Source organism: Antennarius striatus, chromosome 11 (genome assembly GCF_040054535.1).
Source record: "Antennarius striatus isolate MH-2024 chromosome 11, ASM4005453v1, whole genome shotgun sequence".
Classification (NCBI taxonomy): domain Eukaryota; kingdom Metazoa; phylum Chordata; class Actinopteri; order Lophiiformes; family Antennariidae; genus Antennarius; species Antennarius striatus.
The window spans coordinates 21,884,467-21,911,364 of record NC_090786.1 but is presented as its reverse complement, the minus strand read 5'-3'; the positions used below and the strand labels follow the sequence as shown (position 1 = coordinate 21,911,364).

Sequence of the window (26,898 nt, the reverse complement as noted above, 5' to 3'; positions counted from 1 at the left end):
GGATGCAGGTCATCTTTCACTGAGAGAAAAACACTGACAGAATGAAACTGTTGGGGAACCACTGATAACATCTACCAATAGATTCACAGAAGTGACTTCATGTCAATCTCATGTTGCAAACACACATAAACACCCTGAAAGTACCACAACCCTGTGCAGGGACACACTCTTTCTCATCATTCCCACAAGTTGTTGCTTCTGCCGTGTGAGATGAACAGCAGCAGATAAAAGCGAACACAAACAGAGCCCTGAGCGATCCCCTGGACTCCCCCCGACTCCTTCCATGCTTACAATGGAGGCAAGTAGCGATTGGATTAGCTACCTCACAGCTGACGGGGGCCGCGAGCTGTTTTACCCAAAGCACAAGACTGATAAGAAAGAAGCGATTAGAAATCAAGGAGGAGCGTGGAGTGTTTAGTACAACGGTCGTCAACGTATGGATGGGGGTTTCATGTAAAAACCCTCAGGACCTGATTTCATCATACTGCAGATTACACACACACACACACACACACACACACACACACATGCGCGCGCGCACACACACAAACACTACATACTTTAGTTTGAACCAAAGCAGCAGAATGATGTGGCTTACACACAAACACACTACCTCTAAACACACACAGACACATGCATACATTTATTTAATCTGTATGCCCACTCTTTATATTATGTCCTACGTTTTAAAAAGTTGGGATACCATCAACAAAAGACTGGGAAAATTATGAAATGTTAAAACAACCTTGTGGATCATCTGGAAATTAATGAGGTGACTGAATATAAAAGACCCTCCACACAGGTAGAACGTCTACAGAATGGAGAGGGAGGGGTTTACAATTCTATGAGGCTGCGCTGGAGCATGGAGGAACATTTTCAGAATGTTTCTCGAAGCATAACTCATCTCTATTATCTACAGTCAAGAAAATCATTAAACGCCTCACAGATTTTCAAGTAGTCTCTGAACACAAGAAACAAAACTCAAAATCAGTATTGGATGTCAGTGAAGATGTTCTGTAGGGTCTGCCTCAACAGACAGGATTCTGTCGTGACATCACTCCATGAATACTCAGGAACACTTCCTGCAGTCGCTGTCTGAACTCTGTTGGTGCTGATCCATTAATGGCAGCTGAATCTCTACCAACAGGAACTGATGATAGTAAAATGTAATATAAAGCTGACCCTGGTAGCTGTGGGCGGCCGTGGGTCAATGCAGTGGTCATCTACTTATCAGACGGTCCCAGCCCTGCAGTCCACATGTCAAAGTATCCTTGAACCCCCAATGGCTCCCAGTGGCTGTTACAGTGTGTGTGATGGTTTGGATGGTTACTGCTCCTATAGAACAGGTGGTGCATGAATGTTTGTGTGACAGAGTGAGTGCTGGCGATTGCAGTACAGTGCTTTGTGTAGTCGGTCAGTGTAGAAATGTGTTTATAACTGCAGACCATTTCCCATGTCTGCAGGCTACAGAAGAGAGGGACCATCTGGTTTGTCATCATCACTTTAGAAGCCAGCATTGGTGCACACGACTAGGGAAACCAGCAGTAGTGAAGGCTCTCAAACAAACCGTTCAGAAACAATCCATTTTGTCTGTGTCCCTGCCATCGTCATGTTGTGTTTTACTACACACAAGACACTTGAGAATAAAAACAATAATACAATGTATTGCTCCAAAAGCAGTGTAATCTGACCTTTGCTTGTATACCAATGAATTGTGGATGTTGATGCCGAGAGGCAATCCTATACATGAGTTATATAGTCCGGAGAACAGTCACAGCTGAAGTCAGCACCACTTAAGGTAACAGTCAAGGCTTTTCCCCACATAGACGTCATGATCACAAGTCTTGTACTCTCAGGAGTCACATTAAAAACCTGTGATTAATATAGGATACTCCGTGTTGGCCTCTCAGGGTAGCGCTAGAGCTGACCCTGTTGGAGTGTCGACACACTCTGCAGCGCCCCCGCTGTCCTACGGAGGTGACACAGAGCAGAAACAGCACGGGGGAGGCTGTGTGTTGACATAGCTGATAGCGATACTGTTGGAGCAACACTGAGGATGACAATCTGGCTGCCTGCCTTCGCATGCTGAACAGTGTTAGAGCAAAGTGCAATTGTTGTGTTTGTGTGAGGGGGAGAGGAAGGTGACAGCAACTACATACATGTGAGCCTATGAGTGGCACAATATGAGTATATCATAGTACAAACACATTTGTAGACTGGTATAACAACATTCAATTTATTAGTGTCAGGCTGGAGCGTCCAAGCATGCACAAATGAACTGTAATGTTTAACACATTTTGTGCAGCATGTCGTTCCATATATTTTGGCCTGCAAAAAGTTTGAACATGTTTTCCTTTACTGCCAGTAGGATTTGAGGGCTGGAAAGTTATTTGGAACCCTTATTCCTGATAGGCATAAGCAACATGGGGCACTGGCTGTCTCTGTTGACCCTTTTTTTGCTTTAGTTATTTTTGTGCAGCAAGTGAATAGAGCGTTGCTCGAGGGCACTTCAAGGACTGTCCAGGTGATTTTCAGCGTGCTGAAAATTAACCGGGTCGGTGGGCGTCGTGCTTAATTCATCCTGCCACAACCCTGCATTAGGACAAGGGTTGAGTGAGTTAGCTAGTTAGTGTTAAGGCAGTTAGCCAGAGGGATGAGGTTCCAAATTCAAAGCAGCCATTAATCCTGTTGTGCAGTAGTGGAGAATTTTGTCTTTGCTTCTAAAATTGGCTGACCTGTGGTGTGTTGAAGTTGTTTGGTGCTGAAAGAATTACATTAACCCTAGGTGGTCAGACTGGGAAATGGCTTCAATTGAAGATTTTGTTCAGGCTCCATGTGAGGATTTTCTCAACTCTTATAGAAGAGATCAGCTTTTCAAGTAGCTGAGTATTATGGTGTTGAGGTTTCTAAAAGGGTGAATAAAGAGGAGTTTCTGGCCACATTAAAGACCTGAGTGGTAGAGCTCAATATTTTGTCGTCTTTGGGGGAGGGTACAAGTGCTCTGGTAGATGTGACTAGGCTGTCTGATGTAGCTTCGGCTAAGGTCAGTGGGCCCAGTAAAGTGTTAGCTCCTGCTTTGGCTGGGCTTGGGACTGCCTTGACGTTTGAGCAACAAAAGGAGCTCCTTCTGCTACGACAAAAGAATGTTCTGGAAGTAGAAAAGCTGACACAGGAGGCCCGTCTGCAGAAATCTGCACTAGCAACACAAAAGCTACAGTTGGAACGTTACAAGTTGGATCTCATAAGTGAAAGCAAGCTTCAGGCTGAGCCAAACGCTGAAGAGTCCATTCCACGTGTTCCTCCCACTCTGTCATTTGATGTTGCTTTCAATTTACGGTTAGTTCCGAAATTTAATGATTGGGACCCTGATATTTTCTTCGTGTCATTCGAGCGTTTAGCTGAAGCACGTTATTGGTCTGATGCTGAGCATACTCTGCTGCTTCAATATGTGCTCACTGGCAAGGCTCAGGAGGTCTTCTCAGCCTTGAGTGCTACAGACAGTGGTAGCTGTCACTTGGTTAAAGCTGCTGTACTTAAGGCATTTGAGCTAGTAACTGAAGCCTATCGTCAGCGTTTCAGATCATTCAGGAAAGAGAAGAAGTCTTACACTGAATTTGCTCGCGATTTAAACACTCTCAACCGCTGGTGTGTCTCTTCTGACGTAGAGACCTTGGAGGATTTGCAGGAACTGATTTTGCTTGACCAGATCGTGTTGTTTCTTACCTGAATGAGCAGAAGGTAAGCAAGGTTTCAGATGCGGCCAAACTGGCTGACGAGTGTGTCCTGACCCATAAAGTTTTTTTTGGTGAGAGCCGTGGTCTGGACTCTGGTTGCAAGAAGAGAGCATTGTGGGGGCTTTCCCCAGCAAGTCTTTGTCAGAAGGGACAGACAGATTTTCAACTAAAACGGATCGCAGTTTGTGGGGTAAACTGGACCTGAACTGCATCTGCAACTATTGTTTTGGTAAGGGACACTGGCGAAATGAGTGTCCAGCGTGGAAAAAAAGGCGAAGGTCTGGTTATATATTTATTCAAAACCCTCTGGGGCTGCAGCGTCAGTGCGTGCAGAAGAAAGGGGCCGTGCCATTGCTGCTCTGCAGGCACACACAAAACCTTCTTCCTCGGAGTTGGTGTTTGAGGTTCCAGTTGTGGAGCAGAAACAGGCACATTTTTTGACTACTGAATTGATCTTGGCTATGCATCATTTGTGTCGGATGGTTTTGTTTCGCTGGTTGGGAGTGATAGGAAAGTACCTGTAAAGATACTGAGAGACTCGGGGGCACTGGACTCATTTATTGTGAACTCTGTGTTGCCTTTCTATCCAGAGACAGATACTGGGACCAGCGTTGATGTCCGGGGAATGGGTTTGACTGTCTTTTCCGCTCCTCAGCATAAACTGACACTGTTTTCAGGTCTGGTGCAAGGTGATGTGACATGGGTGTGCGCCCTTCTTTGCCTATGGGGGGAGTACAGGTCATCCTAGGGAATGACCTAGCTGGCGATCGAGTGTGGCCTGTTGCACCAGTAATGGTGGACACCCCAACTTCTCAGGTAGAAGTTTTTGAGTCTCCCAAAAATCCTCCTGTAGCACTACCCCCCTACGCAGTTACACGTGCTATGAGTCGTGCTGGTGGTAGTTAAAGTCTTGCTGATTTAGATGGAAAAAAGAGAGCCTGAGTTTCCTGTGCCTGTTTTCCCCTTGCTGTATCTTGCAGTGACCTTGTGAAAGAGCAAAAAGAGGATCCCTCGCTTCGGTCACTGTGCAGACAAGTTCTTCCAGCTGATGAGGCAGAAAGTGCAGCTCATGGCTACTTTCTCCAGGATGGCCTGTTGGTGAGAAAATGGGTTCCCCAGGGGGACTGTTTTTTGGGGAATGAGATTGTGCAAGTAATTTTGCCCTCTGCATTACGTTTCACTGTCCTTCAGATGGCTCATGATGGCGTAGCTGGTCATTTGGGTGTGAGGAAAACCTACATTTGAGTAATGCGGCATTTTTCTGGCCACATTTGAAAAGAGATATTTCAGCCTTTATCAAAACCTGCCACACATGTCAGCTGACTGGGAAACCAAATCAGGCAATTAAACCTGCCCCTCTGTACCCCATTCCAGTTGCTGAACACCCATTTGAAGATCTGATTGTTGACTGCGTTGGCCCTTTGCCACGTTCCAAAGCTGGTAGCAGCTTTTTGCTAACTGTCATGTGTCAGGCTACATGTTATCCTGCTGCTTATCCCCTTAAGAACATCACCACCAGGTCAGTTGTGAAAGCTCTGACACAGTTCATGTCTATTTTTGGAATCCCAAAGGTTGTCCAGTCTGACCAAGTGTCTAATTTATCATCAAAGTTGTTTGCAGAAGTGTTAAAACAACTAAATATCAAGCATTGACAGTCCAGTGCCTACCACGCCCAGAGTCAGGGAGCTCTGGAGAGATTCCATCAAACCTTGAAGTCTCTTCTCCGAGCATATTGTACAGAGTTGGACAGAGATTGGGAGGAAGGTTGCCCTGGCTGCTGTGGGTTGCCAGGGAGGTGTTCCAGGAGAGTTTGGGTTTCAGCCCCAATGACCTGGTTTTTGGACATAAAGTTTGAGGCCCTTTAGCATCCCTTCAAAGTGACTGGCAAGCAAAACAGGCCCCACAAAACTTAATAGACTATGTAAATGGTTTCAGACATCGACTGTATTGTGCAAATAAATTGGCAAGAGAGAATCTACAAGCAGCTCAAAATAAAATGAAAAGTCTCTATGATCGGAGGGCAGATCGCCGTGAATATAGTCCCAGTGATCAAGTTCTGGACCTTTTGCCTTTGGTTGGTTCCCCTTTCCAGCCCAAGTTCTCCGGTCCTTATACTGTGGTCCGAAAAGTGTCAGATCTGAACTATTTGATTTCGACCCCTGACCAGAAGAAGTCAATGCAGTTGTGTCATATTAACTTGTTGAAACCCTATTTTATTGCTCTGTTGTACAGGTCCTGGGTTGTTGGTTTCCTCTGTTGCTGCAGCAGCATCAGTCATTCTTTCACCCCCACCTTCTGATCGGGTGACAGAAGTTGAGGGACAGGTGTGCATGCCAGATGATGGGATTTTGAGAGGACGTCTGAAAAATTCAGAATCTCTTGCCAACCTGGTGATAATGTTGAAGCATTTACCTAAAACAAAGCGAACAGAGTTGGTGAATCTGATTAAAGGTTATCCCCATCTCTCCAGCGATACTCCATCTCGTACTCATCTCTTTGAGCATTACATTGATGTGGGAGTAGCCCCGCCAGTCAAACAGCGTTTTTATCGAATGTCTCTAGACAAGCGTGAGCAGTTGGAGGTAGAGGCCAACTACATGTTAAAGAACAATATTGCTGAGCCTTGTGCATCCAGTTGGTCTTCCCCATGCTTACTAGTTAAGAAGCTAGATGGTTCATTTAGACCTTGTACTGATCTGAGGAAAATGAATAAGTAACAAAGCTTGACTGTTTCCCACTTCCCCGTATGGAAGATTGTGTAGGTCAGGTGGGCTCTGCAAAGTTTGTAAGTAAGTTTGACTTGTTTAAAGGTTACTGGCAGGTGCCTTTGACTCCACAAGCCAGAGAGATCGCAATATTTATTACACCCAGCGGTTTGTACTCTTACACTTTGATGCCGTTTGGCTTGCGCAATGCTCCTGCCACCTTCCAGTGCCTTATGAATAAGGTTGTGTCTGGTCTGATGGGCTGTGCTGTGTATTTGGATGACATTGTGATTTACAGCGATAGTTGGGAAGATCATCTTCAGCGCATCAGGGCCCTGTTTGACCGTTTGGCCTGGACATTTCTCACCATCAACTTGGCAAAATGTGAGTTTGCCAAAGCGACAGTCACCTACCTGGGCAAAGTAGTTGGACAAGGGCGGGTGCGGCCTGTAAGAGCTAAGGTGTTGGCTGTTGATCAATTTCCTGTGCCGCCAACCAAGAAAGAACTGTCCTGTTTCTTGGGTGTGGTGGGCTACTACCGGGGGTTTTCCAAAAATTTCTCCACAGTGGTTGCTCCTCTCATGTCTCTTCTTAGCCCAAAGGTTAAGTTTGAGTGGTCTCCCCACTGCCAAGAAGCTTTTCAATCGGTGAAGTCTCTGCTATGTTCTGACCCTGTTTTAGCAGCTCCACAGATGGACCAGCCTTTCCCTCTTTATGTGGATGCCAGTAAGGTCAGAGCTGGGGTAGTTCTCATGCAGGAGAATGAAAATGGTGCCGACTGCCCAGTGAATTTCTTTTATAGAAAATTCAACTTGCATCAGTTAAATTATTCGATCATCGAAAAAGAAGCACTGGCACTCATCTGGGCATTGAACCATTTTGAGGTTTACGTGGGAGGTGGAGTAAATCCCTTCGTGGTATATACAGACCATAATCACCCAACCTTTCTCCACTCACTCCAAAACCCAAATCAGCGTCTTATGCGTTGGTGTCCGTTCCTTCAGCCGTTCCATTTAGACATCCGTCTTATAAAGGGAACTGAGAACATGGTGGCTGATGCCATGTCTCATGCTATGCCTGCTTCCTCCGTGCAGTGTCTCTTCCTGTCTGTTTTGGCTCTCCTCTCTCTTAAACTGCTTCCTGAGGTACCAAGGTTGCTGAGGGAGGTGGTCTTGACGGTCAAGGATGGAGACTGCCTGCAGGTCGTGAGGTTAACTTAGTAGCATAGATCGTGAGGTTATATTGTAGTGGAGATTTAATTTTGGGGATCCTAGGTAGGACCCCCCGATTTTTAAGGGAGGGGGTGTCACGACCTTGTGCAGTCTATTTGCTTGTCTCTCACTGGTCTGTCTTTCTTGCAGCTACTAGGAGTTGGCTGGTAGGCGGAGCTGTGAGGGAGTGCCTGTTAGTGCTCGCCATTCTGGGTGGGGCATGCAGGGCTTTTTAAGGACCGCCCTTTTGGTCACAATCTCTCAGCTGGGCCTGCTGCAGCCTCATCAGCCTGATCACTTTGTTTGGATTGTTGCACCTTACAACACGACTTTACACCATGATTCACTCGTCCATGCACAGCTACCACGACTGATACCCTTCATACATACACATTCCATCAGTAACTTGTTTTTGCTCAATTGTTTTAGTTAAAACTAACGTTGACTGTTACATCTGTGTGTGGCTTCCCTTTTGTTGCCGACTTTGAGCCAGGTGGTAACAGTACTACTATAACACCTCCAAGCTGTGTAGTAGCTGCTGAAGTCAAGAAACCGTTGTTACTGCAGAAGTGATCCTGATGGCGCCTCTGCAGAGAAGCAGTGCACAACACAGTGTCTTATGAAGAAACTATTAGATTCTCATCATGGCCCTTCGTGGTAGACATCTAGATCTTCTCAAAACAAGGCCTGGATGAGACCAGCAAAGGCCATGAAAACGGCCCATTGGTGGAATGTCTACATTTGCAGTCATCATGGGGCTGTTGGAGACAGAAACCGATGTGTGTTGTGTGATATGTTTCCATAAACACAATATACAAGCAAACATTGGTTCTTTGGACATCGAACAAATCGGAATTCGACCAAGAAATTCCGAATTTTTTTGTCTTAGAAGTCGAACAAAATTTGGAAGTCAAACGCAAAACAAACACAGTAACATCCATCCTCCTCCTCCTCCTCCTCCCTAACGTTCACGTATGCCAACTGCCAACTGAACATTTACATTATTTGTAATGGGAAAAATGTATTTAGAATTCAAACAAATCAGTATTCGAACAGCCTTAAGGAATAAATTGAGGTCGGAAACCGAGGTTTGCCTGTAGTAACATACTAATATTTTCGATGGACATTGGGTCTTTCCATACCTTCACTTTCTAGAAGGCATCAGGTCATGTCGAATCCACGAAGCTGTAGCGTGGCTTATGTTCACAGCTGTGTGACATTTAATCAGCCATCAAAGCCACAAAAATACAAAGATAAAATACTAAAATTAACAGCTGTTAGAGCAAATGACTGTATCCAAGTGACACCTGCCAGTTGGTTAGTGATGAATGGAGGTGAGATGGGGCTGTGTGGTGGTGGATGGATCGGAGCATGGAGAGGAAGGAGAACATCATCATGGTAATCCCATAATGGAGGCTTCAGGGCTGGAGGGGATTGCTCCTTGTCCTGCCACTGGATAACACTCATGGCTCTTTGTCTGCGCAGAATTAGCCTGAAATTGCTTTGGATTTAACACACAGACGTGCCTGTGTGTTCATCTACACACACTGTATGCGCTGCAGGGCGGAATTCATTTTTACACATTTGCACGTTTTGTAAATTGTGTTACATCATGCATAGACTGTATCTTTATGTAATGTCCTTTCATTCTCCATAGAAAAATGAGCACACCTAACTAATAATAATGTTTTCTCATTATTTTCTCATCTCAAAGCAATGCCCTGAACATGAAACACACGTAAGGACAAGAGAAGGTAGTAACTTCACATTTGTGGACAGGAGGATGGGAGGGAGGCAGGTGGAGATGGCTTCCTGTTACCAGTCGTTCAGACAAAAGAAAGTAAAGACTTGTTTGTTTTTACTGCTGCTAACAGGTTCCCGTCAGTAAAGAGGTCGTTTGGTTCTACTTAAACTCCCTGGTTGATGCATTCACTGCTGATAGGCACGGCAACGTGTGTGTTCATTATTTAGTCCTCAAATTCATTACGTTTTAAAGGTTTTCATCATCTGTGTTGCCAACAGTCAACATCAAAATGGGATTCTATAAATGATTTAATCTTGTGAAACAACACATAAAAGACAACCAATGAGAAAGCTTTTAGTGTATTACAATGCCATTTTCATTCCCCTCATTTCCCCTCATCTCTGTGTATTTTCTCTCCACCTGGTTTTCTCTCTCCTGCTGCAGGTGAGTGTAAATGTTCAGCATGTTGTTGATGGTTTATTATGAAAAACCTCTCATATTCTGAATTATAATTAGAAGGAAAGTTTTATCACTTTCACTAACCACTTTTTTTCCTCTGGGTTTTCATGAGATGAAGTACACTGAAGGTCATTCACACTAAATATTTCTACTCCTATAATTTTGTTGACCAATTGGTTGAAAACCACTTTAGCGAGCGATTGGACTTGACGTAGATCATTATGGCTTTATCATTATTATCACGGTGGGGCAGTGGGTAGGGCTGTTGCTGCACAGCAAGGGAGTTCTGGGTTCGAGTCCCGCTCTGTGTGGAGTTTGCATATTCTCCCCGTGTCTGCTTGGGTTCTCTCCAGGTTCTCCAGATGGATGGAATTCATCTTTTTCTCATCACGTCCTTATTGAAAACATACTCATTAGGATGTTCAAAAGTATAGGTTGATCTGAAGTTTGAAGTTTGAAAAAAATATTGGGCACTGCATTATTGATCACTTGATGGAGACGGATCAGATTTGATCTGATTTGATAATCTACTTTTGATTTCATTTCAATGTCATTACTACACTAAATACTAAATTATTATTTCGCCAGTCTGACCAGAAACAATTACAAGACATAAAAACACACATAATGAAATAAAATACTGTAATACGGTATTATAACTTCCCTTTACACTCTAACCCAATGGCCGTGGACTGGTGGTGGTCCTTGGCCATTGGTGGCACAGAAAGAATCCAGAAACTACATTAGCCAACCTGCCCGTATCCAGGTGGACAATCAAATATGACTCAGTATAGGTCAATTTACTCAATCAATCACCTCAGAGATGACTTAAGGTTTGGAGCTGTGGTCAATCTGATCGTTTTTGATTCTTTTCCAGCCAGTCTCTCATTTGGGAGCATCACAAAGGAGCTGCCCGCCACTCTACCTCCCCTGCATGTGTTTGTGTGTTCAGGGCCTGTACACACATTAACTAGAGTGTCCCCTGTGGGGATCAGAACCAGTATATAAAAAATGAATCCAAAAGATTCCAAATATGTATTGATGAAGGATGTGTGTGTGTGTGTGTGTGTGTGTGTGTGTGTGTGTGTGTGTGTGTGTGTGTGTGTGTGTGTGTGTGTGTGTGTCTGGTTTGTGTTCAGGCCACGGTAGCAGGGTGTGGTAATGACCTGTCTCAAAAGTACACACTGAAAGTTCCTCACAAGCTGTTGAAGTCGACCAGTATTTGGCTAACTAGTTAACGCTGCATCAGTCAGGTGTGCGTGTGTGTGCGTGTGTGCGTGCGTGCGTGCGTGCGTGTGTGTGTGTGTCCGTGTAAGGCTATCCCCAGCATCATTTCCAGTTGCTTATGAATAATACTTAAGTGCTATACTGATACATTCCACCTCTTTGTCACTGTGACTTAGGTTAGTGTATGGCGAGAAGGTAGAGAACAGCCAACAGTTCAATATACAGTGTTACCTCTACCTACGAATGTCTCTACGTACGAAATTTTCTACCTACGAAACGCCTCAACAGGAAAATATTGCCTCTAGTTACGAAATAAATTTCGAGTTATTAAAGGTAAAAATACAGTTTGGGCTGATACTCGCAGCTCCCACAGGTTCCTGAATGCAACATTCTCATAGCTGCTCTGCCATTGGCTATTACCTAGCATCCTGACATCTCATTGGCTAAGAGGGACCTCTGTGTGGAGCTAGATCGGTGTCTATGCAGCGTCTTCGTCATTCGGCCCTCGACCCGTGAGGTGTTCTGATATTTTTACGTAAATATATTAACTTTTAGAGTATTCACTATGGACCCCAAGAAAGTGACGGAGAAAAGAGGAAAAGAAAAGACGAAGAAAAGAGTTTTTTTCTCCGTACAAACAAATCAAGAGATGATAGAAAAGCCTGAAAAAGGGATGCGTTTGGTTGATCTCACCAAAGAATAAGGCCGTAATGCATCTACAATCACCACGTTATTAAAACAAAAGGAAGTTTAAGGAGTTTAAGGCGTCGCGTGGGTGGTTGGAGAAGTTCAGAAGGAGGACTGGAATTCACTCTGTTGTTCATGGTGGGGCAAGAGGGCATGAACCAAAGAGGGCAAAAAACAATGAGGACAGCAGTTAAAAGGTAAATGACCATCATTATTATTCTTTATTCTTTGTTTTTGGCATTATACACAACTCTCATTTATTGTGTAATAATCTAATCGTAACATGTATTTGTTACATGTTTTGATGCATTTTTATGCTTTATAAAACATTTATGTCTGAATTTTAGGGGGCTCGGAACAGATTAGGGTGTTTGCATGGAAAATGTGTCTCTACTTATGAAATTTCTTCCAGAAACAATTAACTTCATAAGTAGAAGTACCGCTGTATAGTGCAGACAGACATCTGGCAGCTGAATGACATGAGCTAAAAAAAGCAGAATATGGGAGCTTTAAAGCTTTTTTTCCTTTTTTATCTGCCTACAAGTGTGTTCACCTCTCAACTTTAATAAGTCCTTACCACATCTGAGCTGTTCTTCACGCAAGTTGCTAAACTCCAGTCCTCGGAGGTGAGTGGGGTACGAACACACTGTGTCATTGCCGATTTTCACTGACTGTCTCCGAGCCCAGTAGATCAGCCAGGTCAGCTGACAGTCACAGAACAAGGTCTCAGAGTGGAAGTGGCTGTTGGGAGAACAAGACAACAGTTACACCCTGGTGCTTGAGGTGGCGTTTCTTCTTTGCGCAACCATGTTTTGATTTCATTCCTCATTTCATTTAACAGTCTTAACAGTACATACACACAACTAAATGACAGACCTGCTTTGACAGGATGTTTGGGTTATTTTAGGGTCATTTTGAATTTCAGCTGCATCTGGCATCAGTTGTCATGCAGTGTAAAGGTGTAGTAAGGAGCAATCATCTCAAAGTCAACTGCTCCTGACTCGCTGTCAGACACGACTGACATGTCAGACATGACGAAGCCATCATCTGGCTCCGTCACGTCTGACATGTCACATGATGAAGCCATCATCAGGCTCTCACGGGCTTTGTAAACACATATTGTCTGCCTTTTTATTCTAACTGTAGCCGCACAAAGTGGCAAAGCATCTGAAAAGTGGCTGAATGCCATTTGTATTAGTATTAATATGATCAGTGTTACTTGTATTAGCCAGTTCATGACCCATGTGGAACCCATGTATGGAGTGTAAACTGGCAGTGGAGAGGTGCCAGTTCACCTCCGGAGCGCTGCCTAGGTGCCCTTGTGCAAGGCATCGTCCCATACAAGTCTCTCTTTGGGGTACGACACAATGTAGACTCTACCATCACCCGTGTGTGTGTGTGTGTGTGTGTGTGTGTGTGTGTGTGTGTGTGTGTGTGTGTGTGTGTGTGTTACGTACAGAGCTCTGAGAGCCACAAGGTGTGTAAAGACTCCCTGAGTCAGAGTAGAGAAGATGTTTCCAGATAAATTCCTGTTGGTAGAACGAGACACACCCATGTTAAATACACTGCACGGTCCATCCACAGCACCACAACAGTCAAACTGAACAGTCAGAGTCCTTTACACTAACCATCATTCACTCATTAATACATACATGCAAAGTTGTGCCATGACAAGACCAGTGACCATTCCCTCCACCACCCTGGTGCAACAGGTACCTGGTGCAGTTTGGGTTCTTTATCTTTGACATGAAGTCTACAGGGAACCATCAACCTTTTGAAACAGGGACGACTGCTCTGCCACTGAGCCAAAGCCGTATAAGTCGTATCAATGTGTATCAAACACATTCTGTTCAGATAGCGTATATTAAATACACCGTATTAAAAAGCATTCTTTGGATTTAGGGGTACTCACATTTTTGAAAGGTTTTCCAGATCAAGAAACATTTCAGGAGAGAAACATCCAATCCTGTTGTTGGACAAGTCCCTATGAAAGAAAAACATTCACTTTATGTATATGCAGTAATCCGTCGTACATTCATGCATCAACACACGCGACTTTACCTCATCGCGGATTTTTGGTATGCAGTCATGTGATACCGTACTCGCATTCTATTGGCTGACAGCATCCTGACGTGCGTTACGTTCCTTGAGTCTCGGACTTCCGTGAGACACAAAAGTGCTTTAAACAGTCTATCAGAGTGTTTTAAAGGTAATACAGATAGAAGGTGGTTTAATATCAGTATGGGGGGGTTCAGAAACGTTTAAATTACCGTAAGTAATAAAAAATAGTTCATCACAATATCGCAGTATTTTGGTTTGGGGTTGGTTCCCGGAACGAATTAACCGCGAGTACCGAGGATTCACTGTATTGAATAATTCCACTGTTATTGTTCTTGAAACAGGAAACATGCATTGGAATCAAATACAGAAAACATGTATGTATCTCTTCCTTACAGCTGTGATCACTTTGTTATCAACTGGCCAGTGCCATTCAACTACCAGGAAAAACGGCCCTGACCTTTATTTAACACACACACACATACGCACACACACACACTCTGCGTGCTGAATGCCGTCACATCCGTTGCTCCAAGCTCTCAAGTGCTGCAATTAAAGACCTGCTTGGTGGAACAGCTGTGGGGAAATAAGCAGAGCACTCAGATAATCACCAGTTGGGGAGCATTTAAATTAGCACTCTGCTGCTCCCTGAGCTGGGCACTGCTGGCAGTCCTGCCAGCCCAGAACACACTAACCATAAGACAGCAACGGTGTTACTGACTCTGTAACCTCTTCTCCTTCTCCTTGGGGCTTTTCCCTTCAGGGGTCTCCACAGCCAATCAGTGTCCTCCATCTAACCCTGTCTTCTCATCCTCTTCTCTCACACCAACTACCTTCATGTCCTCTTTCACTACATCCATAAACCTCCTCTTTGGTCTTCCTCTAGGCCTCCTGCCTGGCAGTTCAGAACTCAGCATCCTTCTACCAATATATTCACTATCTCTCCTCTGGACATGTCCAAACCATCTCAGTCTGGCCTCTCTGACTTTATCTCCAGAACCTCTAACATGTGCTGTCCCTCTGATGTACTCATTCCTGATCCTATCCATCCTGGTCACTCCCAGAGAGAACCTCAGCATCTTCATCTCTGCTACCTCCAGCTCTGTCTCCTGTCTTTTCCTCAGTGACACTGTCTCTAGACCAAACAACATCGCTGGTCTCACCACAGTTTTGTACACCTTTCCTTTCATTTTAGCTGAAACTCTTCTATCACACATCACACCTGACACTTTCCTCCACCCGTTCCATCCTGCCTGGACACGCTTCTTCACCTCTTTTCCACACTCTCCATTGCTCTGGACTGTTGAGCCTAAGTACTTCAAATCCTCCACCTTCTTGATCTCTTCTCCCTGTAACCTCACTCGTCCACTTGGGTCCCTCTCATTCACACACATGTACTCTGTCTTACTGCGGCTAACCTTCATTCCTCTCCTTTCCAGGACAAACCTCCACCTCTCTAGCTTCTCCTCCACCTGTTCCCTGCTCTCACTGCAGATCACAAAAACGAAAAATGAGGTGTGTCGATCAACCTCAATACAATTGCCTCTCTATCCCAAAAATCACTGAAATGAAACAAACACCATATTTTGAGCGTCTCAAAATATCCCTAACTTATTGTGCGCAGCACACACACACACACACACACACACACACACACACACACACACACACACACACACACACACACACACACACACACACAGCAACCCCTCTTCAAGGAGGGGTTTGGAGTTTGACCTCCATCAGACATTCCTCCTCTGACTCAGGCGCTGGTGTTCATGTAAATTATATTACAAGCAATACCATCGTTAAAAAATGGTATTGCTTTGTTGACTCGCGGATTGTTGTCAGGTCACAAAGGTAGTTTTACCAAATATGACAAAGAATTACTTTAATTTCAGTACTATAAGCCACACACTGTGGTTAAGAAGGATGAGGCTAATCTATTTCTGGGCTGAGGCCTCCAGTGATCACTTTAGCAGGAAGTCCAGGAGGGAGAGTCAGGTGGAAGAATTAATGCAGTGAGGAAAACGCTACTGCAGTTTGATTGTGTTTTGAACAGACATTTTCCATAACATTCACAACCCTTATGATGTAAAACACGTGAAGACAGCCAAACCATGCAGCTTTAAGTTAAAGACAACCGATCACTGTTGAAACAGCCGCTGAACGTAACTGTGGCGTTAATGAATAGATGGTGACACCGTGGAGACGGAAGTGTTGTTTTGCAGGTAGTGAAACAGCTAATTAAGATTTTTAAAAATCGTTCAGTGCAAATATCTAGTGTTACTAAACCTCCACACCAGCCGCTTATAAACTTTATGGCCTATATATGTACAAAGCTTTTCCTTTTTTCTTTTAAAATTTTTTGGTGTACCTTATATTCAGATGTGATCAATAGTCTGGAAATGACAGTAGAAACTGGTCACCTACATCGACCTTAAGCATCAGAAATGTTTCTGACATGGTCTACTACGCTGGCTGCAGCCAGCTAGTTGGTTATCTGGCCCCCCTTTCACAGGAAGCTCCTCAAACCGGAGCAAATGTTTCTATCAGTCTTCAAAATCTAAAATATTCAAATTATTTACAGTGTAGATTTAATCTAACACTTAAATAAATAATAATAAAACTGTCAAACTACTGGGTCACTTTTGAACAAATAGTCACTCTTTCACAGTATGAAACTTTGCAGTGCATTCTGGGACATTTGTGTAAGCAATGTAAACTCATATCACAAAGAAATTCTTGCTAAATATAATATACAACATAGTAATATCTATCAAAAATAACCAAACTAACTAAACTAAATAACAGCTAAATAACAAACGAATGCCTCCTATATAACATTATGATAATTATTTTCATTATAATTCAGTCATGTCACAGTATATACTCTTAATGTCCCGCATTGCCCATGAATCAGCAGGTCAGCAGCTCTAATCCACAAGAATCTGAGTTGAGAGAGAGAATGACGAATCCATTCCCCTCCCTGAGAACCTGCTGCACCTGGACATGAAACCACCAAGTCCTGTAGACTGGTCATACACACATTCACGTGAAGGGAGGCAGAGGACCCGTCCCTGTGTCCCCCAGAGGAAGCTTTTAACACTTCATACTTACAGTCTTCTTAGAGCCAGAAGACCACGGAACGCCCCCGGCTCCAGCGTACTAATCAGGTTATTCTTCAGATCTCTGAAAAAGACAGAAAAATGACAGTCAGTGGTATTACATTATCAAAATTATCATTAATAGCAGATACAAAATAGTAGAAATACAATGGTTAACTAGTGACTAGTGTTACAGAAACAGGAAGAATCCGATTTTCCTGTTATTTCGTAGTTCATCATACAGTAAAATATACTGTATGTATATTGTGTAATACCTGTATTACAATGGCAGAGAGATTTTGATGAAACAATCTGAAATTCTTCAAAAAACATTGTTAATTCAATACCAATGTCAGGGTATGATTTATACTTGCTACCTCACCTATGGTCATGAGCGGAAGGACAAGCGGCTGAAATGGTCTTTCTCAGGCGGATAGCTGGTGTCTCCCTTAGAGATAGGGTAGAAACACTGCTGTCCACGAGGGGCTCAGAGTAGAGCTGCTGCCCCCGCGACCCGGTTCTGGATAAGCGGTGGAAGATGTATGGATGTATGGAAAAATTCTTTTGAATCTCTAAAACCAAAGTCCAGGATTACATAACCTGAATCAATGCAATGTTAGATTATTCATTCATTCATTCTTCTTGACCACCTATTCCACTTTTGCAGGTCACAAGGGTTGCTGGACCCTATTGATATATGAAGAAACTCATTTTTTACATATTATATATACACAGTACACATTAGTACATGAATACTATCAGGTGAAATACTGTATATGAGAAGCACCAACTGTGTTTGTTTTACACTCCCTGGTTCTAAATTGGTTATATAAAAGCATGAGCTCAACACATGGATGGCAGGCCCTCATTAATAGAATATGACTAATCAAGGGTTAATTATCTGTGTTCTGTGTCAAACTATTCCGTGATTAAAACACTGTCTGCACAATTAGGACTCCTAAACAACCCTTTGAACAAGAGTCACCAGATCGAATGTGGTGAGGCAAAGCAGTATGAATTGATTACGACTCATCTCCTGTTACCCTAGGAAGGTGTGTTTGGTGTACTAACCATGGGAAGTTTAGTCAACTGAGTGACTGAGGAGCATCGAAGCACATAGTGAGAAATGCTGGTTTGTTAACCAGACTATGCCGTTAAAATGGGCTCCAGTCTCAGACTCGTCTGGGGTCGGCGGTGGGGGAAGACTAAGGTGACTTTTGTTCCCAGTTCTGTTTTTTTACGACTGAATGTTTTGTTATCTAATGTTTTGGTTGAGTTAACTAAGAAACTTAACGGAAATAAAACAAAGCAATCAAACATAAAGAGGTGTGTCTGACTATTGATGACCAGGAAGCGCATCACGTCATCAATACATGTTCTGGTTAGGATCATTATCTCAGACACTCAGGTCCTTCACTCCCACAGCAGGTTGGCAGCCTCATGAAAACATGAAGGTTCCCTAGTTCTCCACCAGCCTGTTGCTGCTGACAATCTGACAACCTGAACTACATTATAGAAAGAACAAAATAGGGAAAAATAACATGAACTGCATTCAATGTTCTTCATCTACAGAAAGAAAAGTGGGTTAAAACATAAGTAGAGATTTTTCCAAAGTGAGTATCAGAAATGTTCAGTCTCATTAATTTGTATCCACATTAATCAGATATTCCTACGAATTTCTAACATTGTTGCAGGGTTATTTATGAAGATATATTACATCTATGTACTTCATTAAATGGAAGCCATTGTTCATTTATGCTGCTTCTGCTCACCATGCATTCTTGGATTTTCTACCCCATCATCTACCCCTTTGTTTTGAGCACCTGAAAATGCTTCATTGGAGGGTAGTCTGAGGGGCAAAGTGACTACTACCCCTCCAGAAACAGTACACTATCCTCTGATAGGGACCAGCAGAGATGGGATTGAGCCATTAAGAGGAAGACCTTCAACACAGGAAGCAACTTTTTGCTTAACTTCCCTTTCTTTCAAACGCCTTGCTCTTCCATTAACAACACTCGACGCAATGTATAGTTACATATACACTAATGCTAATGTGCTATCTGCCAACTCAAAGCATGTATTGATGTAATAAATATTCATGGCTCATTTATGCTTTGAAGGAAAGCCTGGTCACACGTTCCACCAGTGGACTGCAAATAAATCAGTGATAAAAACACCCCGAGGACAGCACCGGCTTTCCCTGGGGCAGGACAACGTTATGTACAGTAAGGATCACAGGACTAAATGTTTGATCATCAATACTGACCATATTTACATTTAAATAACATTACACAGGTTAGAGGCTTTAAATAAAAAGACTGGTCTTTACTGCTTGAACATTTCCAGTCTGAACCCTTTTAGAACAATGAGCCCCATTCGTCACACACCTATGGAGGGTAATTTGTTCCACGTGGGTGGATGAAGAGTGCTTATGTGATATTTGTGGTGATTGTTTAAGATGTCTCTACTGCCTCAGATGAACAGAAGGGAGTAGTAATGAAAGCCAGTCATTTATTCAAGGATGACTTGATTTCAGCCTACACTCCAAATGAAAACAGTCACAAGAAATCAGCAGCATTTTTCCAGCAGATGGAAGAGAAGCTCTGAGCTCTGGGCTCACAGCTTAGTGACTGGACCTGTTTGGAATGACTGGATTCATTACAGATATTCTTGTCCTAATGCTAATTGTGTGAAAAAAATCTTCTAAAATGTGTTTTTGGTGCAAATAATCTTGATCTCATACTAATTTCAATTATTTAAGGAAAGCAGAAATAAGTTCTAATGCTCCCTCAGAATGACTAGACCATATTTCACCGTTTGCTCTCTCTCTTGCTCTTTGTTTTTTGTGCTCTGCAGCTAAAATCTAGTTATAGCTTCACTCTAAACTGAAAAAAAAAAAGATAAGTAGAAATAAAATTAATGTAATGCAGGCTTTAGCCATGTTTCAGACTCTGGATGAGGAAGAATCCCATAGAAGATCCGTTTCAGAGAGAGATGTGACTTTATGTTTGGAAGAAGCTTCATCTAGTGCTTTAAGAGTTTGACAAATCGTTTCAGAGATGCTCCCAAGACAAACAGACATGGAAACATTGAATTCCACATTTGCTGACATCTTATTTGATAAATTTTCAAGGAGACCATGTCCCGGAACAGATTCTAGGAAATGTTGTGATTCCTGCGTTCTGACAAAAAGGAGACCAGAGGCCTGTACCGTAAAGCTGGATTACGGCTTAGCCAGATAACTTCAGGCTTAACCCTTTTCGGTACCATACAGGTGGCTGACTTTCTATCCAGCTACGTTGTCGCGGTAACCTATGCTGAACACCTAACCTGCTCCGGAGCAGGATAAGTTCAGGATAAGAGCTCAGCAGGTATAACAGCCCCACCTACTGACCAATCAGAGCTCAGCAGGTGTAACAGCCCCACCTACTGACCAATCAGAGCTCAGCAGGTATAACAGCCCCACCTACTGACCAATCAGAGCTCAGCAGGTATAACAGCCCCACCTACTGACCAATCAGTTCTCCTGAAAACGGGCCGTCCGTTCCCTGAGAACCCGGTGGATCTCGGGTCACAGCTTGTGTGCAGAGCGCTCAGGCAGAGAGAATATTTAGGGATGGCTGTAATCCGGGGGGATTGCCTGAACAATGACTGTAGACAGGTAGAGGTTTTGGGGAGAGGGGTTACATTACATCTGTCAGCTGCTGGAGCCTCACATCAGGAATGGAACGCACCCCAACCCCGCGCTGACAGCCCCACACAGTGTGCATTGACCTGAGGGTCTTTGCCACAGTTAATATATTTCTGAGTGATGTTGGTAATTATTATGATGTCCTGAAATCCCTCGTTGGACGGGTTACAAGCAACACACAGATAAAATGCCATTGATCAATGATTTGTTTCAGTAAATCATGGATTGATTGATTGATTGATCGGTACTTTTATGTATTCTGTTGGCGATGCTGAAAACCTGTGAAGAACACAGTACGTAGAGCTGTTCATAAAGTCACGGGGCTACGATCACATGTCATAACCAAACATGTGGTTCACACACACATGTATGAACACACACACGTTACTGTAGTCAGATACACAAGTGCAGTCATAGTGGGGCAGTAATATTATAATGACACTAACTTCCTCATTGACGCAGTCGGCCATGTTTTCCCAGAGATCCTTGCTCCGTTTGGCAGCTGCAGCTGTGTTGCTTTTTGCCTGGATTATTGATTTGTATTGATCGTATTTATTAATTATTATTGTTTGCTCCTCTGTTGTGAAATATGCGGCTCGGGCCGGTTTGTTGCATGTTTGCGATTGGTCGCATGCAGCAAACTCCGCCCTTTTTATGTGAGCGCGCACAGATCTAGAGTGGACAAGTCTGGATTGAGTTAGTGAGTTGATAGCCGGCTTTATGGTACCGAAAATCCGGAGGGCGGATGTCTGGGTAAGTGAAGCCAGATAAGTAAGAGGAAGCCCGGCTAGGTTAATCCAGCTTTATGGTACAGGACTCTGGTCCACATGTCTACAGGAGAACAAGTTCATCCTGGTATCTGAAGTTTAGGAGACATTGGTCCAGAACTGCATCACTGCTACACAGCAGGTGTTGATATAACTGTTGATGAGCAGCTCTTCCCAACAAAAACAAGGCACTGCTGATAAATTTGTTATCAACTTCTGGCTTTCTGCTGCTGTTGATACCAAATACATAGCCATACATGCTGCACCGTATCTGGACGATGATGAGACAGAGGCCAGGACAGCGACTGGGAGACGAAGTGGTGTTGAAACTAGCTGAGCTGTTCTTTTGGAAGAGGGAGAAATATCACCACTGATAACTTCTTTATTTCTCTTGAACTTTCCAAGGCACTAAAGGCCCAGAAAAGCAGCTGGTTGATCCAGTAAATAAGAGCAAACCAGAGCTACCTCCATCTGTAGAGGAGCAAATGGCCCTGCACACTGAAGACGAGCTGAAATGTCTCAGTTCAACAATCCATCAATGCAAACAAAGGAAAATGTCTCCATTCTAATCACAATCCACACAGCTGTCATCATCACAAGTGGCCACGAGGCTAAACCGGATACTATTACGTTTAACAGAACCAAGGTCGGAGTAGATGTGCTTGATTGGTGGAGAAATACCCAGTGAAGATGTCCATTGGTGGCGTTTCTTAATATTCTTGACCTGGCTGCCATAAACAGCAGCGTCTCCAGCAGGGAGCCGTCACAGCATTTTGGAATGTTGATAATACCGTACGCTCATTCTACTGGCTGACGTCATCCTGAAATGCGCTCTGTTCTATGAGTCTGGGACTTCCGTGAGACACAAAAGTGTTGTAAACAGTCTATCAGAGTTTTTTTCAAGGTAATACAGATAGAAGGTGGTTTAATATCCGTATGGGAAGGGTTCACAAACTTTTAAATTACCGTAAATAAGATAGTTCGGGATTTTGATTGCAGGTTCTTTAATCGCGTGTGGTTCCTGGAACGCATTAACCGCGAGGAACGAGGGCGCACTGTATTTGCCTTTATTTCATAGTTTAAGTTTGGATGTCTAATTGCAGGGAAGTTATGTTGTGTCAATTAGTGTCCTGAGGTATTTTTACCTATTATTACACCAATTTGTTCTTAGATCTTTTTAATGATAATCCATGTTACATATAACTAATGTCTGAACAGTCAAAATGAACACCTGACCATTAGTCCATCCATTATTCGTAATTTCAGGGGAAACATTTCTGCTACCGAAAATACATACATGTTATGCAAATTTTCCATTCTTTTGGTACGCATTCATTCAACCGATAACTCCTATGACATCTACATTAATGTGACGGTGTCACAAGTTGTTCATTTTATATTCATTGACTTATGTATGGGTTGTGCAGTGGGTAGCGCTTTTGCCGCACCACAAGGTGGTTCCGGGTTGGAGTCCCACTCTGTGTGGAGTTTGTGTGTTCTCCCCGTGTCTGCGTGGGTTCTCTCTGGGTTCTCCAGCTTCCTCCCACCTCCAGAAACATCAACTTCAGGTTAATTGGCCGGTCCCAAATTGCCCGTAGGTGTGAGCATGTATGTGCGTGGTTGTCTGTGTGGCACTGGCGTTGCGCCCAGAGTTTCCCCCGCTTCACGCCATCATACAGCTGGGATAGGCTCCAGCTCCCCTCGACCCGCTACGGCGGATACAGCGGTTTGGAAGATGAATGAATGACTTATGTATTAAACATTAGTTTCACAGGTTGACTTTGGATTTTCTGCCTCTTTTGTGCCAGAGTCTGACGACAGCCCAGCAACATTTCTCACGTTAGACTGTCACATGACTGTCACATGACTGTCAGGGAGCAGTTTGTAACACTGTCTGGGAAATAAAAATAACACATCATAAAATATGAAGAGTCAGTTAATAATAATAATAATAATATTAGGTTCATATTATTTAAATACCCATCACTAATTTCAGCAGTAAAATTGTCTTTTGTCCAGCCCCGTTAATGACGTCTGACCTTTGACCTGCTGACTGAAGACAATCTGAGGGTCAGTTTTTGTGAAATGTAGTGAGTCTTTCCCACATTCTGCTCACAGAATCTTGACTGGAAGTGTCAGAAGATATACCCTTCAGCAGAGGAACACGCCCTCATCAATCACCTGTCCAGGTGATGCATTCAAAAGGAACATGACCTCTATGACAGGAAGAATCTCTGCTTTCTGAATGGGCAATATCATTTGTGAATTCAGAAGTTGTCTCTGTTCAAAGCTGACGTCCAGTCAGCCCAGATATTTTAAATTATCCAGTTGAACCACAATTCAAAAACAATCAGTTAATTTTCAGTATTTTTATATTATTATTTGGTCAGTTTCAAATTATTTCAGAGACCATTGTGTTTTTTATTTTATTATTTTATTAGGAGAGGGGAACTTGATGTTTTGAGTGTGCATGCCTTCATCCAGTTGAAGAGCAGCACATTTTCTTGATTTTTAGATTTTACTTTTATTTAAAGAAACATAGTAGACCTCGTGTGATGCAGTGTCAACACTGTGAAGGCTAAACTCTTATGTGTTTCATACAGATTATCACACACTGAGAGCTTCAGCAGTTGGAACACATGATGAAGCCACCAAACGCCTGATTCAGTGTCCTGACCTGAGAACAGTGGGGGCTTTGTTCCTGCTGCGCTCCCATGAGCCCCGCTGGGACTGATGGTACTGGGCACGTCTCCATACGGGGATCTAGGCCACGTCCAACAGACAGGGTTCCACTAAGATGATGCTATCTAGACTGAGGTGGCAAATTGCATAAAAGGTGTTTGCCTTGTGGGGTTCAGATGAATTTGGTTTGAATGTCAATCAGGATGAAACACCCCCGCAATGAGCTGGCGTCTGTAGGGGTAAACCCTGCCTTACACTCATAGCCAGCTGAGATAAACTCCAGCAAATGTATGACCAGCAAGACATAGCAATTGTCTTGTCTACAGGGAAATGGATGGACGGACGGGCACACACACACGCACACACGACGGCAGTAGCTCAGTCCACTAAGTCCTGGACTTTACTGGAAGTCGCCGGTTGAAGATCCGTGTCTGGCAAAAAACGTTTTGGAGTGTGAACCAACAGTGAGACATCAGCTCACCTCCTGAGCACTGCTGAGTTACCTCTGTCTGCTTCCGTGGCTGGCGATAGCACAAGCTGCACAGTGGTCCTGTTTCACCATCCACTAGGGGAGTGCTGGTTCTGCCTCATTTGGTTCTGCTGTGGTTATGGGGTTTTGCCAGAGTAACCTTAAACTATAACTTTTTTGAGATCAATGACTTAGGCACTGTTTGGTCAATCCTCAGAGTGGTGGATCATCGGCAATCGGTGACCTCTGTGTGCTTCATCGGCTGGTGGTGACTCGCTCTACTGGATGGATCAGCCTTTGTCATACATGTATTACTGTTATTGTTATTATCATTGTGTTGTTAATCTGTACATGTCATATCTATTGCTTCATCTGTCCACTCCTGGAAGAGGGGTCCCTTCTCTGCAGTCTTCCTGAGGTTTCTCCCATCCATTTTTTCCCCTGTTAAAAGGGTTTTGGGGGGAGTTGTTCCTCATCCGATGTAAGGGTCGTACTGCTCGCAGTGCACAAAGGTCAGAGGGATATTGTCCATGTGCAGATTGTAAAACCCTTTGAGACATTATTTTTATATAGCCCAGATCCACAAACAAACCTGAAACTGAGGCGCCCTTGAGCAAGGTGCCGTCCCCTTTATAAGTTGCTCATAGGGGATGTACAATGAAGGAGCTGCCCACCATATATATACTTTACATTCGGCCATTCGGAACGTAACAAACGGAAGTTGAGGAGCATCTGTGTAATTATATATATATATATATATATATATATATATATATATATATATATATATATATATATACTGTATATAAAGTTAATTTAAAAAATAATCTCTGCATGTATATTATGCTTTATGCCAAGAATGTTTAAAAAACAAAAAAAATACATCTTTAGAAAAGTTACATGCAGTTTCATTTTATTCTCAACCAATTTCTTCAATTATAATTTCATTACCCTGAAGCTGTAAAGATGAGGGATTAAATTCATGACTGGTTCTAGAGAAAGAGGTGATGTCATCCTATAGGTCGACCAGTGACACAGACATCCAATTAGGTTTGGAAAGGGCTATAATTGTTCCACTCACATTATTCCAATGTGAATTTCACTATGAAGTACTCAGGGCCACTGACTGTCATGATATTCAAAACAGTCACTTGAGTCTGTCTATGATCTTAAAATGAGTTTCTAAACATTGCCAAGGATGTGTGCTCATACATCTGGAGATTGAATGAGAACGGAGAGTTATTCAGCAATATACTGTTCTCTTCGGTATAATTTCAGCCCCTTTTGTTTCCAGTGTCAGAGTTACCCTCAGGTAGAATGTGCAGTGATTGCTCTGCTGGACTAAATCAATCATGAGTTGACCTCAACACGACAGACATGAAAAGCCAGGGCAGCCGTCACTGAGCTCCTCATCAGCATGCAGACTTACAGCCCACTGGGACATCGCATGTGATGTAAGATTCATTGACATGGACCAAGAGCAGCCGTTCCATCCATCAAAGGTCCCTAGTCAGTTCTGCATTAGATCTTCATATGATGCTCCCCATTTTAAGAAATGTACTGTGAAAACTGAGGAAAGGCAGAAAAGCAGACAGGTGAAGACCACCAGTGAGCCAACCACGGGGTAAACCTAATCAAGAATGTCCTAATTCATTCATACATTACACAAGACTACAGTTACATAGATGCCTTGCTCAGGGGCACCTTGGCACTGTCCAAGGTGCCTGTCCAACCACCAATCTACGGTCCTCAATTTCTTTTTTTGTCTGGGCTGGGACAACAACTCTTCAGTTCCCAACCCAAATCCCAACACCCATTGACCTACCAGCTCAACGCTACCTGAAAAAACAGTAACGAGCCTCTGATTCACATCAGTACTCACAGTTTTTCCAGGGCAGTTAATCCATAGAAGGAGCCATTCCTCAGCAGGGAGATCTTGTTGTTACTCAGGGTTCTGTTGGAGAGCAAAAGATATGAGAGAGGAAAATATGAGGTCAACAAGTACTTGACATGTTTTTAAATCCCATGAAAATAACAGCTGCACCAAAGGACCGGTGTTCATTCAAATGACGGGAACATTGTTCTTCCTGTGGGTAGCATGTCGGTACAGTAAATGATGCAGATTGATGTCTGATTAGATTGTGGATGTAAATGATTTAGCTGGTCATGTGAGGGTTTTGTTTATGGCTGTTTGTGATTCAGATGTGTAATGATCCAACAACATATTAAAATATCAGCCTATGAGAAAGGATTAAAGGAATTCCAGCTCAGCACTACTCAGACAGGCTTCATTCATGCTTTGTTCTGAAGAAATTGGCGAAATGCATTACTGTGCTAAATGAATGTCCATACGCCGC

At 43.3% G+C, this 26,898-nt stretch overlaps 1 protein-coding gene across 2 annotated transcripts in view; it reads right to left on the bottom strand.

Annotated features, from left to right (window-relative positions):
• The window catches only part of LOC137604196 (adhesion G protein-coupled receptor A3), a 148,350-nt gene that overhangs the window by 102,824 nt on the left and 18,628 nt on the right, over window positions 1–26,898 (bottom strand). Inside the window, exons 2-6 of one of the 2 annotated variants that reach the window (XM_068328169.1) lie at window positions 26,424–26,495; window positions 16,946–17,017; window positions 13,680–13,751; window positions 13,225–13,296; window positions 12,345–12,508 (exon numbers count right to left, since the gene is read on the bottom strand). In XM_068328169.1, the coding sequence (XP_068184270.1) occupies window positions 12,345–12,508; window positions 13,225–13,296; window positions 13,680–13,751; window positions 16,946–17,017; window positions 26,424–26,495 (452 nt within the window). Of the gene's footprint in view, window positions 1–12,344; window positions 12,509–13,224; window positions 13,297–13,419; window positions 13,472–13,679; window positions 13,752–16,945; window positions 17,018–26,423; window positions 26,496–26,898 lie in introns of those variants that run through there. The other variant, XM_068328170.1, reaches the window with a different exon arrangement.